The 15,755-nt window shown below is 48.2% G+C and overlaps 1 protein-coding gene across 4 annotated transcripts in view; it reads left to right on the top strand.

The window, feature by feature from the left end:
• Positions 1–15,755, top strand: part of LOC137346178 (neurogenic locus notch homolog protein 1-like) — a 237,142-nt gene that overhangs the window by 163,230 nt on the left and 58,157 nt on the right. For all 4 annotated transcript variants that reach the window (XR_010968669.1, XM_068009563.1, XM_068009562.1 and 1 more), the window contains 6 exons: positions 272–385; positions 2,737–2,856; positions 4,915–5,067; positions 7,238–7,466; positions 8,820–9,021; positions 13,353–13,506. Coding sequence is in view for 3 of the 4 variants with exons in the window: in XM_068009563.1 (XP_067865664.1) it covers positions 272–385; positions 2,737–2,856; positions 4,915–5,067; positions 7,238–7,466; positions 8,820–9,021; positions 13,353–13,506 (972 nt within the window). In the remaining variant the exon portion in view is untranslated. The remainder of the gene's footprint in view (positions 1–271; positions 386–2,736; positions 2,857–4,914; positions 5,068–7,237; positions 7,467–8,819; positions 9,022–13,352; positions 13,507–15,755) is intronic.

Here is a 15,755-nt window from a genome sequence, read left to right as displayed (position 1 = left end):
CTCTTCCCTATGCTCTGTTCTTTACTCTGTTAACAATTTATTGCATTATGGGCAGTGCATAAATCTAATTTCTTGTTGTAGAGAGGTCAGGAATCAGAGAGCAGATCTCAAGTGCCTGAAAAGTCTTGACTGTTGTGCTGCTGTTCCTTCTGGGGACAGTTGGTCACATGGGTGCGGAAGTGGCCTCGATGGCAGGAGGTTGGACACTGCCAGCTCGGCACTCAGGTTACGAACCTCAAGTAACTCTTTTGTTTTGTGTTCTTTGCACTAGGCCAGAACTGCCAGACCGATCAGGATGACTGCCTCTCCAACCCCTGTTTGAACAAGGGGTACTGCATCGATAACATTGCCAGCTACCTGTGCCAGTGCAAGCTTCCCTACACAGGTACCCCAGTGCTTCCAATGATTTGGAGTGCGGAACTCGATCAGTGTTTGACTTTAGGTGGCCCTCATTGCTTTGCAGTCTCTTGGTGATGGCAGCATGTGTGTTGCCATACAGAGTGGGTGTGGGAGCGAGGGGTCGCTGCCTGTGTGTATTTACTCATTCCCAACCAATTCCAAAAATCAGCCCAGGTGAGCAGTGAGCTTTCTTTGTAAGAATTGTTAGTGTTTCAGAACTCTGGCTTGAGGTACACACCGGAGAATTATCATAAGGAGATGATAGACTAATCTTTGCTGGCTATAAGCAGATTCCCTCACCATGGATAAAGCTGCCAGCTACATGGTCTATTCCGGATTTGTGGGCTGGACTGATCCAAACCCATCAGCACAAAAACCAATGGCGAAGTTCTAGTGAGATGAGGGGGGGTGGGTGGGGGGTGTTGGGGGTGGGGGTGAGGGTTGGGGGAGGGTGGTTGGGGGGTGGGGAGGAGGCTGCTGGTTTATTGCATTTCTGTGAGGTGTTTTAAAGTGATCTTTTGATAAGGCTGGTCCAGCGCTTGAGCTGGTCCCTGTGGTTTGGGTAGGTCCTGCAGTTTGGGCGGGTCCCTTTGTGTTGGGGCAGGTCCTGCAGTTTGGGCGGGTCCCTGTGGTTTGGGCGGGTCCTGCAGTTTGGGCGAGTCCTTCAGTTTGGGCGGGCCCCTGTAGTTTGGGCGGGTCCCTGCAGTTTGGGCGAGTCCTGCAGTTTGGGCAGGTCCCTGCAGTTTGGATAGGTCCTGTTGTTTGGGCTGGTCCTGTAGTTTGGGCGGGTCCCTGCGGTTTGGGCTGGTTCCTGCAGTTTGGGCTGGTCCCTGCAGTTTGGGCAGGTCCTGTAGTTTGGGCGGGTCCTGTAGTTTGGGCTGGTCCCTGCAGTTTGGGCAGGTCCTGTAGTTTGGGCTGGTCCCTGCGGTTTGGGCAGGTCCTGTAGTTTGGGCAGGTCCTGTAGTTTGGGCAGGTCCCTGTGGTTTGGGCTGGTTCCTGCAGTTTGGGCAGGTCCCTGCGGTTTGAGTAGGTCCTGTAGTTTGGGCAGGTCCTGTAGTTTGGGCAGGTCCCTGTGGTTTGGGCTGGTTCCTGCAGTTTGGGCTGGTCCCTGCGGTTTGGGCAGGTCCTGTAGTTTGGGCAGGTCCTGTAGTTTGGGCAGGTCCCTGTGGTTTGGGCTGGTTCCTGCAGTTTGGGCAGGTCCCTGCGGTTTGAGTAGGTCCTGTAGTTTGGGCTGGTCCTGTAGTTTGGGCGAGTCCTGCAGTTTGGGCAGGTCCCTGCAGTTTGGATAGGTCCTGTTGTTTGGGCTGGTTCCTGCAGTTTGGGCAGGTCCCTGCGGTTTGGGCAGGTCCTGTAGTTTGGGCGGGTCCCTGCAGTTTGGATAGGTCCTGTTGTTTGGGCTGGTCCTGTAGTTTGGGCGGGTCCCTGCGGTTTGGGCTGGTTCCTGCAGTTTGGGCTGGTCCCTGCGGTTTGGGTAGGTCCTGTAGTTTGGGCGGGTCCTGTAGTTTGGGCTGGTCCCTGCAGTTTGGGCAGGTCCTGTAGTTTGGGCGGGTCCTGTAGTTTGGGCTGGTCCCTGCAGTTTGGGCAGGTCCTGTAGTTTGGGCTGGTCCCTGCGGTTTGGGCAGGTCCTGTAGTTTGGGCAGGTCCTGTAGTTTGGGCAGGTCCCTGTGGTTTGGGCTGGTTCCTGCAGTTTGGGCAGGTCCCTGCGGTTTGAGTAGGTCCTGTAGTTTGGGCTGGTCCTGTAGTTTGGGCAGGTCCCTGTGGTTTGGGCTGGTTCCTGCAGTTTGGGCAGGTCCCTGCGGTTTGGGCTGGTTCCTGCAGTTTGGATAGGTCCTGTAGTTTGGGCAGGTCCCTGTGGTTTGGGCTGGTTCCTGCAGTTTGGGCAGGTCCCTGCGGTTTGGGTAGGTCCTGTTGTTTGGGCTGGTCCTGTAGTTTGGGCTGGTCCTGTAGTTTGGGCAGGTCCCTGCGGTTTGGGCTGGTTCCTGCAGTTTGGATAGGTCCTGAAGTTTGGGCTGGTCCTGTAGTTTGGGCGGGTCCCTGCGGTTTGGGCTGGTTCCTGCAGTTTGGGCTGGTCCCTGCGGTTTGGGTAGGTCCTGTAGTTTGGGTAGGTCCCTGCGGTTTGGATAGGTCCTGTAGTTTGGGCAGGTCCCTGCGGTTTGGGCTGGTTCCTGCAGTTGGTGCAGTCCTGAGGTTAGCCTAATCCTATGGTTAGGCGGATCCTGATGTTACAATGATTCTTGGGTTGGCAAAATCCCTCATTCCTGCGTGTGATTGTACCGATTTTGTTTTATCAATAATTCCTGCAGTTGGTCAATTCCCTCGAGCTTGTTTTTCTTGCAGGTCTCCACTGCGAGGTACTACTTGCCCCTTGTGCTCAGGACCCTTGCAAAAATGGTGGCACATGTATCGAGTCAGCGGACTACCTGGCATTCTCATGTGTATGCCCAGGCGGATGGAAAGGTGCGATACTTTGCAATTCATTCTATTCCATTCTCCGTTCCACAATCTCCAGATACTGCGGAAGTGAAGCCCTCTTGTAGTTGGCTCTTGAAGAACACATGCCAAGAATAAGGTTGCAAGGTCATTGGCAGTTCTTGGAAGCTGGCAAAAGTTATAAGTGCAAAAGGAACACAGGAATGTACAGCACTCGGAAAGACTGGAGCTGTCCATCCCAGAGTTCTGAATGACTAAGACAAAGCCAAGACCAAAACAACCGAGTTTCTATTAAAATTGTATTTACCCCATTTCAGGGTATGCGTCCCAAAAATGGGAAATTAGATCCCAGGGCAGATACAGCACAGGTTAGATACAGAGTAGAGCTCCCTCTACACTGTCCCCGTCAAACACCCCAGGACAGGTACAGCATGGGGTTAGATACAGAGTAAAGCTACCTCTACACTGTCCCCGTCAAACACCCCAGGACAGGTACAGCATGGGGTTAGATACAGAGTAAAGCTACCTCTACACTGTCCCCGTCAAACACTCCCAGGACAGGTACAGCACGGGGTTAGATACAGAGTAAAGCTCCCTCTACACTGTCCCCATCAAACACCCCAGGAGAGGTACAGCATGGGGTTAGATACAGAGTAGAGCTCCCTCTACACTGTCCCCATCAAACACTCCCAGGACAGGTACAACATGATTTAGATACAGAGTAAAACTCCCTCTACACTGTCCCCATCAAACACCCCAGGACAGGTACAGCACGGGGTTACATACAGAGTAGAGCTCCCTCTACACTGTCCCCATCAAACACTCCCAGGACAGGTACAACATGATTTAGATACAGAGTAAAACTCCCTCTACACTGTCCCCATCAAACACTCCAGGACAGGTACAACATGATTTAGATACAGAGTAAAACTCCCTCTACACTGTCCCCATCAAACACTCCAGGACAGGTACAACATGATTTAGATACAGAGTAAAACTCCCTCTACACTGTCCCCATCAAACACTCCAGGACAGGTACAACATGATTTAGATACAGAGTAAAACTCCCTCTACACTGTCCCCATCAAACACTCCCAGGACAGGTACAACATGATTTAGATACAGAGTAAAACTCCCTCTACACTGTCCCATCAAACACTCCAGGACAGGTACAACATGATTTAGATACAGAGTAAAACTCCCTCTACACTGTCCCATCAAACACTCCAGGACAGGTACAACATGATTTAGATACAGAGTAAAACTCCCTCTACACTGTCCCCATCAAACACTCCAGGACAGGTACAACATGATTTAGATACAGACCCCTATATTTTGTATTTGCCTATCTGTGGCTGCCCTCCCTCATCTTGGGTATGCGGGAATGCGCAGATTGTGAAAGTGCATTATGTCAATGCAACAGTGACTACACTTCAAAAGAACTTCACTGGCTTTAAAGGGCCTTGTGATGTCCATGAAAGCTGCTGCATAAATGCAAATCTTTCATAGTGACAAATTAAAATCTTTACCTGTGTTGATCTCTCGGTGTTAATTTGGAGGCGGTTAAATATGATCTTCGATCTTCCGCACACTGTCAGATACTCTACTGAACAAAATAAAAAGAACTTGCAGACGTGAGTCTTATCATTTTGAATGGGTCAGTTCAGTACGCAGTTTACTGAGTTTGCTGATCTCAGTTGGGGCAACAGTAGTGATGCTGCAACTGGCCTCGGCTTCAGTGAGCTTAAGGAGAGAGGGGAAATTATCAGTCACCAGCCAAGGACTCCTGGCTGCAGAGAACACATGTGGATATCAAGCACAGCTACAATCAGTCGGGCATGATGAAGTGCTTTCTGGTGCTCACTGCCTGGGCTAATAGGAACAACTTTCTGGAGGAGAGAGTTCCAGATTTCCACTGCTCTTAGTGTGAAGAAGTGTTTCCTGACAGCACTCATGGGGAATAAGCACTGGGCTGAGGGACAAGAGGGCATAGCAGTGGAAAAGCCTCGAGTAGAGGGCAGAAACCAAACGTGCAGGAGGTGTGGAAATAAAGCACTAAAACAGCTTTAATGATTTCCTTTTCAGGAAGGGTTTGCGAGGAGGACATTGATGAATGTGTCTCCAATCCCTGCCTCAATCGAGGGGAGTGCCAGAACTCTGATGGTGGGCTCTATTGCAAATGCCAATCGGGCTACAGCGGCCAGCTGTGTGATGTGGACAATGATGACTGCGTGCCTAGTAAGCGACGTACCGATCAGGATTCCTTTCTTACCATCCCCTCAGTTTTCTCTTCTTCCTCTCTCTTTCCCTCCCTCCTCTATCCTGGCCCACATTCTGTACTGGGACTGAAATGGCAAGAAAACAGCCTGTTCCTAGGCCACTACTGCTGCTACCTTGGAGTCGGCCGTAGTCAAGCATCTGATCAAGTAGCATAGATCAACTCTCCTCCTAATTTCCTCCTTGTACTCTTAAGACCTACATTATGGACAAATATGTCTGAGTGAAGTGATTTATGATTTTAATCCCTTATAGGGACTAACTCAAATCAAGTGTACATCCCTTTGAATCTCCCTTGATTAAGTTCGAATCTCCCTTAATTAAATTCTTATAGACACTTATTTGGGTCCAAAGAATTGAACTAGTTTTCCCTCAAAGAAAGAAAACTAACAAAGAATATTACCATCTTTCGGATAGCCTATTTTTAATAATTATGGCTAAGTCATAATTATCCCAGATATTATAAGGGTCTGGGAAACTCTCTTCAATATGTATCTCTCCATTTAAAGAGACACAGAGAGGGGGTTATTGTAGTTGTATACAGAATACTACATGAGACGATTTATTAACTTTCATGTATTTATTAAAGAATTGAACATGCAATACACTTTTAAGTGGATAAGGATATCACAATATCAAATATTTTTAAGAGATGTAACACATAATCTTATTTCTAAAATAGAATCCAGATGTTTAACCCTGCTACTGTTACAGCAAAATATCTTAGAATATCCATCAAAATTTAAAGTATACTTTTACCTTAAATTCTCTGAGTAAGCCATAGGATGAGAAGTATTGATAAGGAATTCAGCACTTATAATTTTTGCTTCAGAAATTCTCATGTTTATACTGTTTCGAAGGTATTATCTGACCTTTTAACATATAGGTGTTACCTTTCTGTATGTGATTTTCCTGCTCTTGAAATCCATATATGGTAGTATCATTAACTAACATCTCCACTTAATGTTTTGCTGGAATTCCCCTGCTCTTGAAGTTGTGAGCATTTATCTGGTCAGAATGTTTATAATTGTGTTTACTTGGCATCTGTTCCTGCAAGTACTATTCCATTTATTGTTTCATTATCTATAATTGTGTTTTTATGGTACCATGTAGCAACCTTTTGAGTCAATCTGTCTACATTTTACCAACATTATCAATTAAGTTTATTGCTACCTCTTACTGATGTCACACAGGATGTTTCAATGTGTGTTTATCCTGCAAGTCCCTGGCAACAGAAACACTGAAATGGATTTCCCAACTTAAAAGGTGTTTCTGGTTCACATTCTATTGTAACAGGGATATTGAAAGACCTTGAAATTCCTAACTCTACCTTCTTAAAGGGGAATTTCAGTGAGTCTTGAAAACTGACCATTTATTCATTCTTTAATTCTGAAAGGTATAATATATTAACTATATCTAAATTCTGCCGAATTAAACCCATTATACCTATGTTTCATCACACGAGAACTGGATTGAACTAGTCACAACATTCTACACTGCACTCACTTCTCTCCCTCTCAGCTCCCCACTTCTCTCTGTCACTGTTTAAAAATAAGGAGTCGCCCATTTAAGACAGAGATGAGAAGAATTTTTTTTCAGAGGTAATTAAGCTCTCTTAATTCCTGACTGTAAATTCTTATTAAGAAGGGATTGGCAAACATTGAGTGCTCCATTGTCCAAACTTGGACGTTAGCAAACAATATTCTGTCACGTACACGTGGAGTGGGGATCAGGGGAGGCTGCGTGCTAGATCAGGTCTCCAGGATGACCAATAATGTGGCATCAACAACATTGATTATTGTACCCCAATCCTTTCGAAAATTGGTGATGATATGTTGAAGCTCTTTCTTCTTCGCTCCTCTTCTGCCCCCCACTTCCCCCTTAAGGCAGGTCTTCATATACCTCCAACTCCACAACCACATCACCAAATACTCTCAAACAAGCAGTGACACTGTAAACCATGCTTCCATTTTGTTCTTCCCACACTTTGTAGCAGAACACAACTTAGAGCAAACAGCACTGAGACAGTTTAACAGGATAACACTGGAGTTTTATGTTGTGGGGAGGGGGGTGGGAGCGGTGAGAAGGAGAGTTCAGATGAGATGTAACCTCCATATGTCCTTTCGGATAGACCCGTGCCACAATGGTGGCTCCTGTGAGGACCGGGTAGACTCCTTCACGTGCTCCTGTCCAGCGGGCTTCGCTGGAGACCGTTGCCAGGACGATATCGACGAATGTGGCAGCGACCCGTGCCGGAATGGGGCGGTCTGCGATGACTATGTTGATGGGTACACCTGCAGCTGCCCACTGGGGTACGATGGCACCCACTGTGAGAACGACATTCCAGACTGCACGCCGAGGTAGGGATAATGGATGACAGGCACCGATTAATGACCATGACCGTGACCGGGCCCAAGAAAGAACAAACTTGTACTTTATACCTTTCGTGACCTCAAGACATCCCAAAGCGCTTTACAGCCAATGAAGTTCTTTTATTTTGTGAAGTGCAGTCACTGTTGTAATGTAGGGAATGCAGCAGCCATTTGCGCACAGCAAGCTCCCACAAACAGCAATGTGATAATATGCTTGCATGATGTTGGTTGAGGGATAAATATTGGTCAGGACACTGGGAAGAAATCCCCCGTTCTTCGTTGAATAGGATTGTTTACGTCTGCCCGAGAGAGCAGACGGGGCCGTGGTTTAATGTCTCTTCCAAAAGAAACGGCATCTCTGGCAGTGCAGCGCTCCCTCAGCACTGCACTAGAATCTCAACCTACATCTTTTACTTAAGTCCCTGGTATAGGATTCAAAAGTCACAACCCTCTGACTGAGAGGTAAGAGGGCTGAGATAATCTGATATGCTCTGATCTTGGGGCCCCAAATGGTCAAGGTGGTTGTGTTTGAAGGGTCAGTCTGTTCCTGGCTGCTCTTTGCAGATTGAAAGTTTTGGACAAAAGATGAAGGTGGGAATATGAGGAAGCACTTTTTTTACACAGCGGGTGGTCGTGACCTGGGAACTCACTGCCCACAAGGGCGGTGGAAGCGGAGACGATCAATGGCTTCAAGAGGAAGTTGAATGGCCAGCTGAGATAAATAGACTTGCAGGGCTGTGGGCATCGAGCCGGGGAGTGGGACTGACTGCAGAGCTCCTTGGAGAACCAACATGGACTCGATGGGCCGAATGGTCTCCTTCTCTGCTGCAAATGACTCTGTGACCCTAAAGCTCTAGGGCTGAGCAGCCTGGAAAAGCTGGAGGGTTTTCCCCACACCCCAGGCCCTGCTTAAGGAGTTTGACAGACTGCTGCCTTCACTCAGAGGGTTCGGCCCTAGCCTCAGTTAACGGTTCCTACCTCAGATAGGTCGCCTTGGGAACCAGTCTCCCATGTGCCAAAGTCAAGGCTGCTGCCTGATTTCATTCTCCAGTGAGAGTAATACTGGACAGTGCAAAAGACCAGCTTTGGCACCCAATCCCCTGGATTCCCGTCGCTCAAGTTCGATTAAAAGTTGGCCGTGGATCTGAATTTCTATATCATATTTCCACGTCTGCGTTTTTAAAAAATTTTCAGCTGCGCTATAAATTAATTTTGAGAGTTTTGACCTGAGGGAAATAGCGTTTAATTAACACCGTGCTAAAGATGTGTCAGAGCCTAGGTGCGTGTGCCCACCCACTCGAACCCACCATCTTCCTGTGAGCCTTTTTTAAAATTCCGCAGCTCCTGCCTGAACGGAGGGACGTGTGTCGACCGAGTGGCCAATTTCTCCTGCCGCTGCCCGTCGGGGTTCGCGGGCCACTACTGCGAGCAGGACATCAACGAGTGCGACTCGCAGCCCTGCCTGAATGGAGGCACCTGCCTGGACGGCTACGGGACCTACAGGTGCTCCTGCGCGCAGGGCTACACCGGCAACAACTGTCAGGTAACACGGCAACAGAAGAAGTGGAGGATCTAGGGTTCGCCATGATGGATATGACACAAAGCATTCTTCGTCAGGTGGAGGCATTAGGAACAGGAGATGGCAGTTCAGCCCCTCAGTCCTGTTCCACCGTTACATTAATACATTAGAAATAGGAGCAGGAGCAGGCTATTTGGTCCCATCGAGCCTCCTCCACCATTCATTAATATCATGGCTAATTTCTACCTCAACTCCATTTTCCCACCATATCCCTTGATTTCCTCAGTGCCCCAATAATCTCTGAGTTTGGAGATACTCAACAACTGATATTTCGCGCGGGGGCTCGTCCCCAGCAACGGCATCCGGTGCCACCGCGCAGGCACTGGTGCTGGCGCCATTTATAAAGGGTTTCAAGCCCTTCATGTTTAAAGGTCCCGCTGCACAAATTTTTGAAATTAAATTTTATTCAAACTTTGCGTCCCCTCTCTCACACACCCCCTCCCCCCAAATGAATCCTCAATAAATAAGATTACCTCTACCCCCGGAAAACCAAATTTTCAAGTAACGAACTTTAACTCGCGCTCCCAGCACCTTTAGGACATTTGACCCTCAACCCCTTCCCACCATCCCCACAACCAATTGGAGCGGTTTCCTCCAATCCTACACCCCTCCCAACCTGAAGATTTCACTGCATCTCCCCTCTGCCCCCAGCAAGTGTCATAACTTGGAACTCCCCCCCCCCCCCCCCACCCCCCACACTCCACCATGACTCCTGACCGCGAGGGGCTGGTAAAATTCAGCCCTATGTGTGGGCTTGAGTATCAGAAACTATATGGTACTTGGAAGTGAAGCTAAAAGTAACTCAGTGTTTTGGGGAACACACCTGACTTGAGGGTTGTTGTAAGGTCAGATCGGCAAATGCTTCAGCAGTGAACAGAAGTCTTTAGTAAAGCTTGTTAAATCTTTATTAGAGTTAAATCTGTGACTTCAAGTGTGATTCTTCAGCCCGAGATGTGACAAAGACGTCCAAGAGTTCAATTAGATTCAGGCTGATCTGCACCTCAGTCCTATTTACCCACCCCCAGCACATGTGTGAACCTAATCATTTAATCCTGCGGCTATGTGATTAAAACCAACACTAATTGAGATTATAATTTTTCAGTGTGTGATTAATGAATTTTTTTAAAGATTGCTTAACAGCCCCATTAAAGACCTTTGCTGCATGACTTCCCTTTGTGCACGTCACTTCCTCATTTTTAATTTGCATGGCCTCACTAACCCTCTGATATTTCATCCCTCGACCACAGTGAAAACTTTCCCTGTCAAATCCTTTCATAGTCTTCGAAACTTTACGTCTCCTCTCTTCCAAAGGAAACAAATGGAACTTCCTTACCTTTTCCTCACAACTTGGTCTCCTATCAGGCTTGGTGCAAAAGACCATATCCTGTTTGGTGGAGACCTTCCCAGCCGCCGTTATCAGCACACGTCGGAAAGTCACGGTCTTCCCAGAATACTGGGAGGTATCTGCTGTGATCTGAATGATGGCCCCACCAGCAACGGGGAGGGTGTAACGTCAAGTCACTTAAAGGTTATCAGTCAGTGAGATGTTTGGACGGTTGCTGTTTCCTTCATTATTACAGCCTCACTAATCTACTAAACATAGATCTACCCAGGACATTATCCAACCATGACTGATGCTGTTCACTTTTCGAATATTCCACTCATTGGAATTGAAGCTTCAGCCCCTCAAACTGTTCTTCCATTCAGTCAGATGCTGGCTGATCTGCACCTCAACTCCATTCACCAGCCTTTGCTCCATAGCCCCAACAAAAAACTGTCCATCTGAGTCTCGAAAGCTGAAAATGACCCCCAGCCTTTTGCGGGAGGAGAGAGCCCCAGATTTCAAGTACCCTACATGTGAAGAGGTGCTTCCTGACGTCACCCTTCAACGGCCTGGCTCTAATGTTAAATGTCCCTTTGTCCTAGACTCCCCCACCAGAGGAAATAGTTCTCTCGATCTATCCTGTGACTCCTTTGATCATTTTAAACACCTCAATCAGGTCACCCTTTGATCTCCTATTTCTCCTAACATTCACACCACACAAGTCCCAGGCAATGACCATCTCCAACAAGAGAGAATCTAACCATCTTCCCTTGACATTCAATGGCATTACCATCACTGAACCCCCACTATCAACATCCTAGGGGTTTCCATTGACCAGAAACTGAACTGGATTAGCCATATAAATAACCGTGGCTACAAGAGCAGGTCAGAGGCTAGGAATCCTGCAGTGAGTAACTCACCTCCTGACTCCCCAAAGCCTGTCCACATTCTACAAGGCATAAGTCAGCAGTGTGATGGAATACTCTCCCCTTGCCTGGATGGGTGCAGCTCCAACAACACTCAAGAAGCTCGACAAAATCCAGGACAAAGCAGCCCATTTGATTGGCACCCCATCCACAAACATTCACTCCCTCCACCACCGACGCACAGTGGCAGCAGTGTGTACCATCTACAAGATGCACTGCAGCAATGCACCAAGGCTCCTTAGACAGCACCTTCCAAAACCGAGACCTCTATCAGCTAGAAGGACAAGGGCAGCAGATACATGGGAACACCACCACCTGCAAGTTCTCCTGCAAGTCACGCACCATCCTGACTTGGAACTATATCGCCGTTCCTTCACTGTCACTGGGTCAAAATCCTGGAACTCCCTTCCTAACAGCACTGTGGGTGTACCTACCCCACATGGACTGCACCACGTTCTCACGGGCAATTACAGATGGCTAATAAATGCTGGCCTAGCCAGTGACGCCCACATCCCATGAACAAATAAAAAAAACTCAAAGGCGCTCGATGTGTTAATATACTGCCCCATGCAGGACAGGACAGTTCTGGGTTCCACCTGACTTTAGTTGTCAGCTGATCCCAGACAGGGTACTGGAGCTTGGCTGCAGTGAATCTAGGCCAGAAAGGGTGGTGTGCAGGGTACATCCACCAGGGGTTCCTGTTCCTGACAGACACACGGGTGTCTGCTGCCGGGGGAGCATCCCCCACTGCGGGAGTGTGGTCTCTGCTGCAGAGGCCTCACCATGGTGGGAAGCTTACCCAGGCCTGCCAGCTCATCCTGTACGTGAGCAACGGGACGGCTGAGTACATCCTGGCACCAGGCAACTGCACCCCGGCCCCAAGTAACCACACCCTGGCACCCCCCCCCCTCAACCAACCGCACCCCGACGCCAAGAAAACCACATCATCAGTGAGATTGGTGATTAAAAACCTATACCTACCCTCAGTGCAAATTAAAAAGTGCAAAGAACATCTTAAAACTAGCCTGCCCACCCCTCCCCCCCTCAAGGAGCTGCATCTCAGCGGCAAGGAACCGCACCCCGGTGCCAGGGAATCACACCCCGGCGCTAGGGTATCGCAGCCCAGTGCCAAGGAACTGTGCCCCGGCGCCAGGGAACCTCAGCTGTACACCAAGGTCACAGCCCACAGGGCCAGGAAACCACGCCCCGGCAAGTGTCCACGCCTTCTGGACAGAGCATGCATAACACCCAGATGCAAAAAGAAAGTTACAATCCAAACTTCACACAGAGCCCCCGCAGTCATCATATTTGATCAAGTGGATTTAAACTTGTCAACAACTAAAGCTTGCATTTAAATAGCACCTTTAGCAGAGTGGACCGTCCCAAGGGGCTTCACAGCTAGAGCCATCATTCCGTTTACACCAAGTACCTGCCAGTATTCCTGGATGACTAGGACATTCCAATGCTTAGTGAAATGGGCTCTTGCACCAAGCCTATCAGGACATCAGGTTATCGGCACTCTAGTTACTGAGGATGGCTTTTGTGTTGTCGTAATTATAGAATCATTACAGAAGGAGGCTACTCGGCCCATCGTGCCTGTGCCGGCTCTTTGAAAGTGTGATCCAATAATTCCCACTCCCCTGCTCTTTCCCAATAGCCTTGCAATTCCACTTTCCAGGATTTATCCAACTCCAATCGGAAAGACACGAGTGAATCTGCTTCCCGATTCTAGATCACAACAACTTTGGCCTCCAAAAAATAATTCTCCTCATCTCCAGCTTCCTTTACTCACAATGATCTTAATTATTTAAACATAAGCTGCGGAGTCACTCATATCTCTTCTTCCCAGGATCTACAACCTTTCAAAAGCCAATCATGGTGTCCCCCATTGATTATTTCTTGACCTTCCCTCATAGACACTAACATTGGTGGGGTGTGAATCCTTGGCATGGGGCCCTGTCCTGCACCATGACCCTTCACCCTTCACCCTGCTTGCCTGATCCAACATTGGTCCATTGTTCACGATTACCTTCTTTAACCTATAGACTCTGATAAACTGGTGTGCCAAACCTGTGTGCAAGAACAATGGCAAGTGTGAGCAGGTGAACACAACTTTCCACTGCAAGTGCAAGATGGGCTGGTCGGGCCTTTACTGCGACGTTCCCAGGGTGTCCTGTGAGGTCGCTGCTAACAAACTAGGTAAGAGGCTGGGGGAGAGATAAATCCAAGTTATATCCACTCAATCTCCAGTAGGCTGTGGAATGATAGCAGACGTGACACTAGCCAGGGATTCAGGAGGCGAACGGGCAAGATTAGATAGGGAGCCGATGGCAGTTGAGAAAGAAGATAAACAGGATCACAAGAACTGCTTAAGAGAAAGGAGCCTAGATAATATCACTGAGTGTGTGAGAGAGACAGGGGACTAGATAATATCACTGAGTGTGTGAGAGAGAGACAGGGGACTGGATAATATCACTGAGAGTGTGAGAGAGACAGGGGACTGGATAATATCACTGAGTGTGTGAGAGAGACAGGGGACTGGATAATATCACTGAGAGTGTGAGAGAGACAGGGGACTGGATAATATCACTGAGAGTGTGAGAGAGACAGGAGACTGGATAATATCACTGAGAGTGTGAGAGACAGGAGACTGGATAATATCACTGAGAGTGTGAGAGAGACAGGGGACTGGATAATATCACTGAGAGTGTGAGAGAGACAGGGGATTGGATAATATCACTGAGAGTGTGAGAGAGACAGGGGACTGGATAATATCACTGAGAGTGTGTGAGAGACAGGGGACTGGATAATATCACTGAGAATGTGTGAGGGACAGGAGACTGGATAATATCACTGAGAGTGTGAGAGAGACAGGAGACTGGATAATATCCCTGAGAGTGTGAGAGAGACAGGGGACTGGATAATATCACTGAGAATGTGTGAGGGACAGGAGACTGGATAATATCACTGAGAGTGTGAGAGAGACAGGAGACTGGATAATATCCCTGAGAGTGTGAGAGAGACAGGGGACTGGATAATATCACTGAGAGTATGAGAGAGACAGTAGATTGGATAATATCACTGAGAGTCTGTGAGAGACAGGAGACTGAATAATATCACTGTGAGAGTCTGTGAGACAGCAGACTGCGTTATATCACTGTGAGAGTGTGTGAGAGACAGGAGACTGAATAATATCACTGTGAGAGTGTGTGAGAACAGGAGACTGAATAATATCACTGTGAGAGTGTGTGAGACTGCAGACTGGATAATATCACTGTGAGAATTTAGGAGTTTAGGTCCTTAGTACCTTGCTCTACGGCAGCGAGGCCTGGACAACGTATGTCAGCCAAGAGTGACGTCTCAATTCATTCCATCTTCGCTGCCTCCGGAGAATCCTTGGCATCAGGTGGCAGGACCGTATCTCCAACACAGAAGTCCTCGAGGCAGCCATCATCCCCAGCTTATACACACTACTGAGTCAGCGGCGCTTGAGATGGCTTGGCCATGCGAACCGCATGGAAGATGGCAGGATCCCCAAGGACACATTGTCCAGCGAGCTCGTCACTGGTACCAGACCCACCGGCCGTCCATGTCTCCGCTTTAAAGACATCTGCAAATGCGGCATGAAGTTCTGTGACATTGATCACAAGTCGTGGGAGTCAGTTGCCAGCGATCGCCAGAGCTGGTGGGCAGCCATAAAGGCGGGGCTAAAGTGTGGCGAGTCGAAGAGACTTAGCAGTTGGCAGGAAAAAAGACAGAAGTGCAAGGAGAGAGCCAACTGTGTAACAGCCCCGACAACCAATTTTATCTGTAGCACCTGTGGAAGAGTCTGTCGCTCTAGTATTGGCCTTTATAGACACTCCAGGCACTGCTTCACAAACCACTGACCACTTCCAGGCGCTTACCCATTGTCTCTCGAGACAAGGAGGCCAAAGAAGAAGAGAGTGTATGTGAGACAGGAGACTGAGTAATATCACTGTAAGACTGCGTGAGAGATAGGAGACTGGATGATCACGCTGTGAGAGTGGGTGAGAGACAGGAGATGAGATAATATCACTGTGAGTGTGTGAGAGAGAGGGGACTGGATAATATCACTGTGAGATACAGGAGACTGGATAATATCACTGTGAGATTGTGCGGCACACAGTAGACTGGATAATATCACTGAGAGAGTGTGTGAGAGACAGGAGACTGGATAATATCACAGAGAGTGTGTGAGAGACAGGAGACTGGATAATATCACAGAGAGTGTGAGAGAGACAGGGGACTGGATAATATCACTGAGAGTGTGAGTGAGACAGTAGATTGGATAATATCACTGTGGGAGTCTGTGAGATAGCAGACTGCGTAATATCACTGTAACAGTGTGTGAGAGACAGGACACTGAATAATATCACTGTGAGAGTGTGTGAGACACAGTAGATTGGATAATATCACTGAGAGTCTGT

Source organism: Heterodontus francisci, chromosome 29 (assembly GCF_036365525.1).
Source record: "Heterodontus francisci isolate sHetFra1 chromosome 29, sHetFra1.hap1, whole genome shotgun sequence".
Classification (NCBI taxonomy): domain Eukaryota; kingdom Metazoa; phylum Chordata; class Chondrichthyes; order Heterodontiformes; family Heterodontidae; genus Heterodontus; species Heterodontus francisci.
Note: the sequence above shows the minus strand (reverse complement) of the source record. Positions and strands in the feature narration are given on the sequence as shown.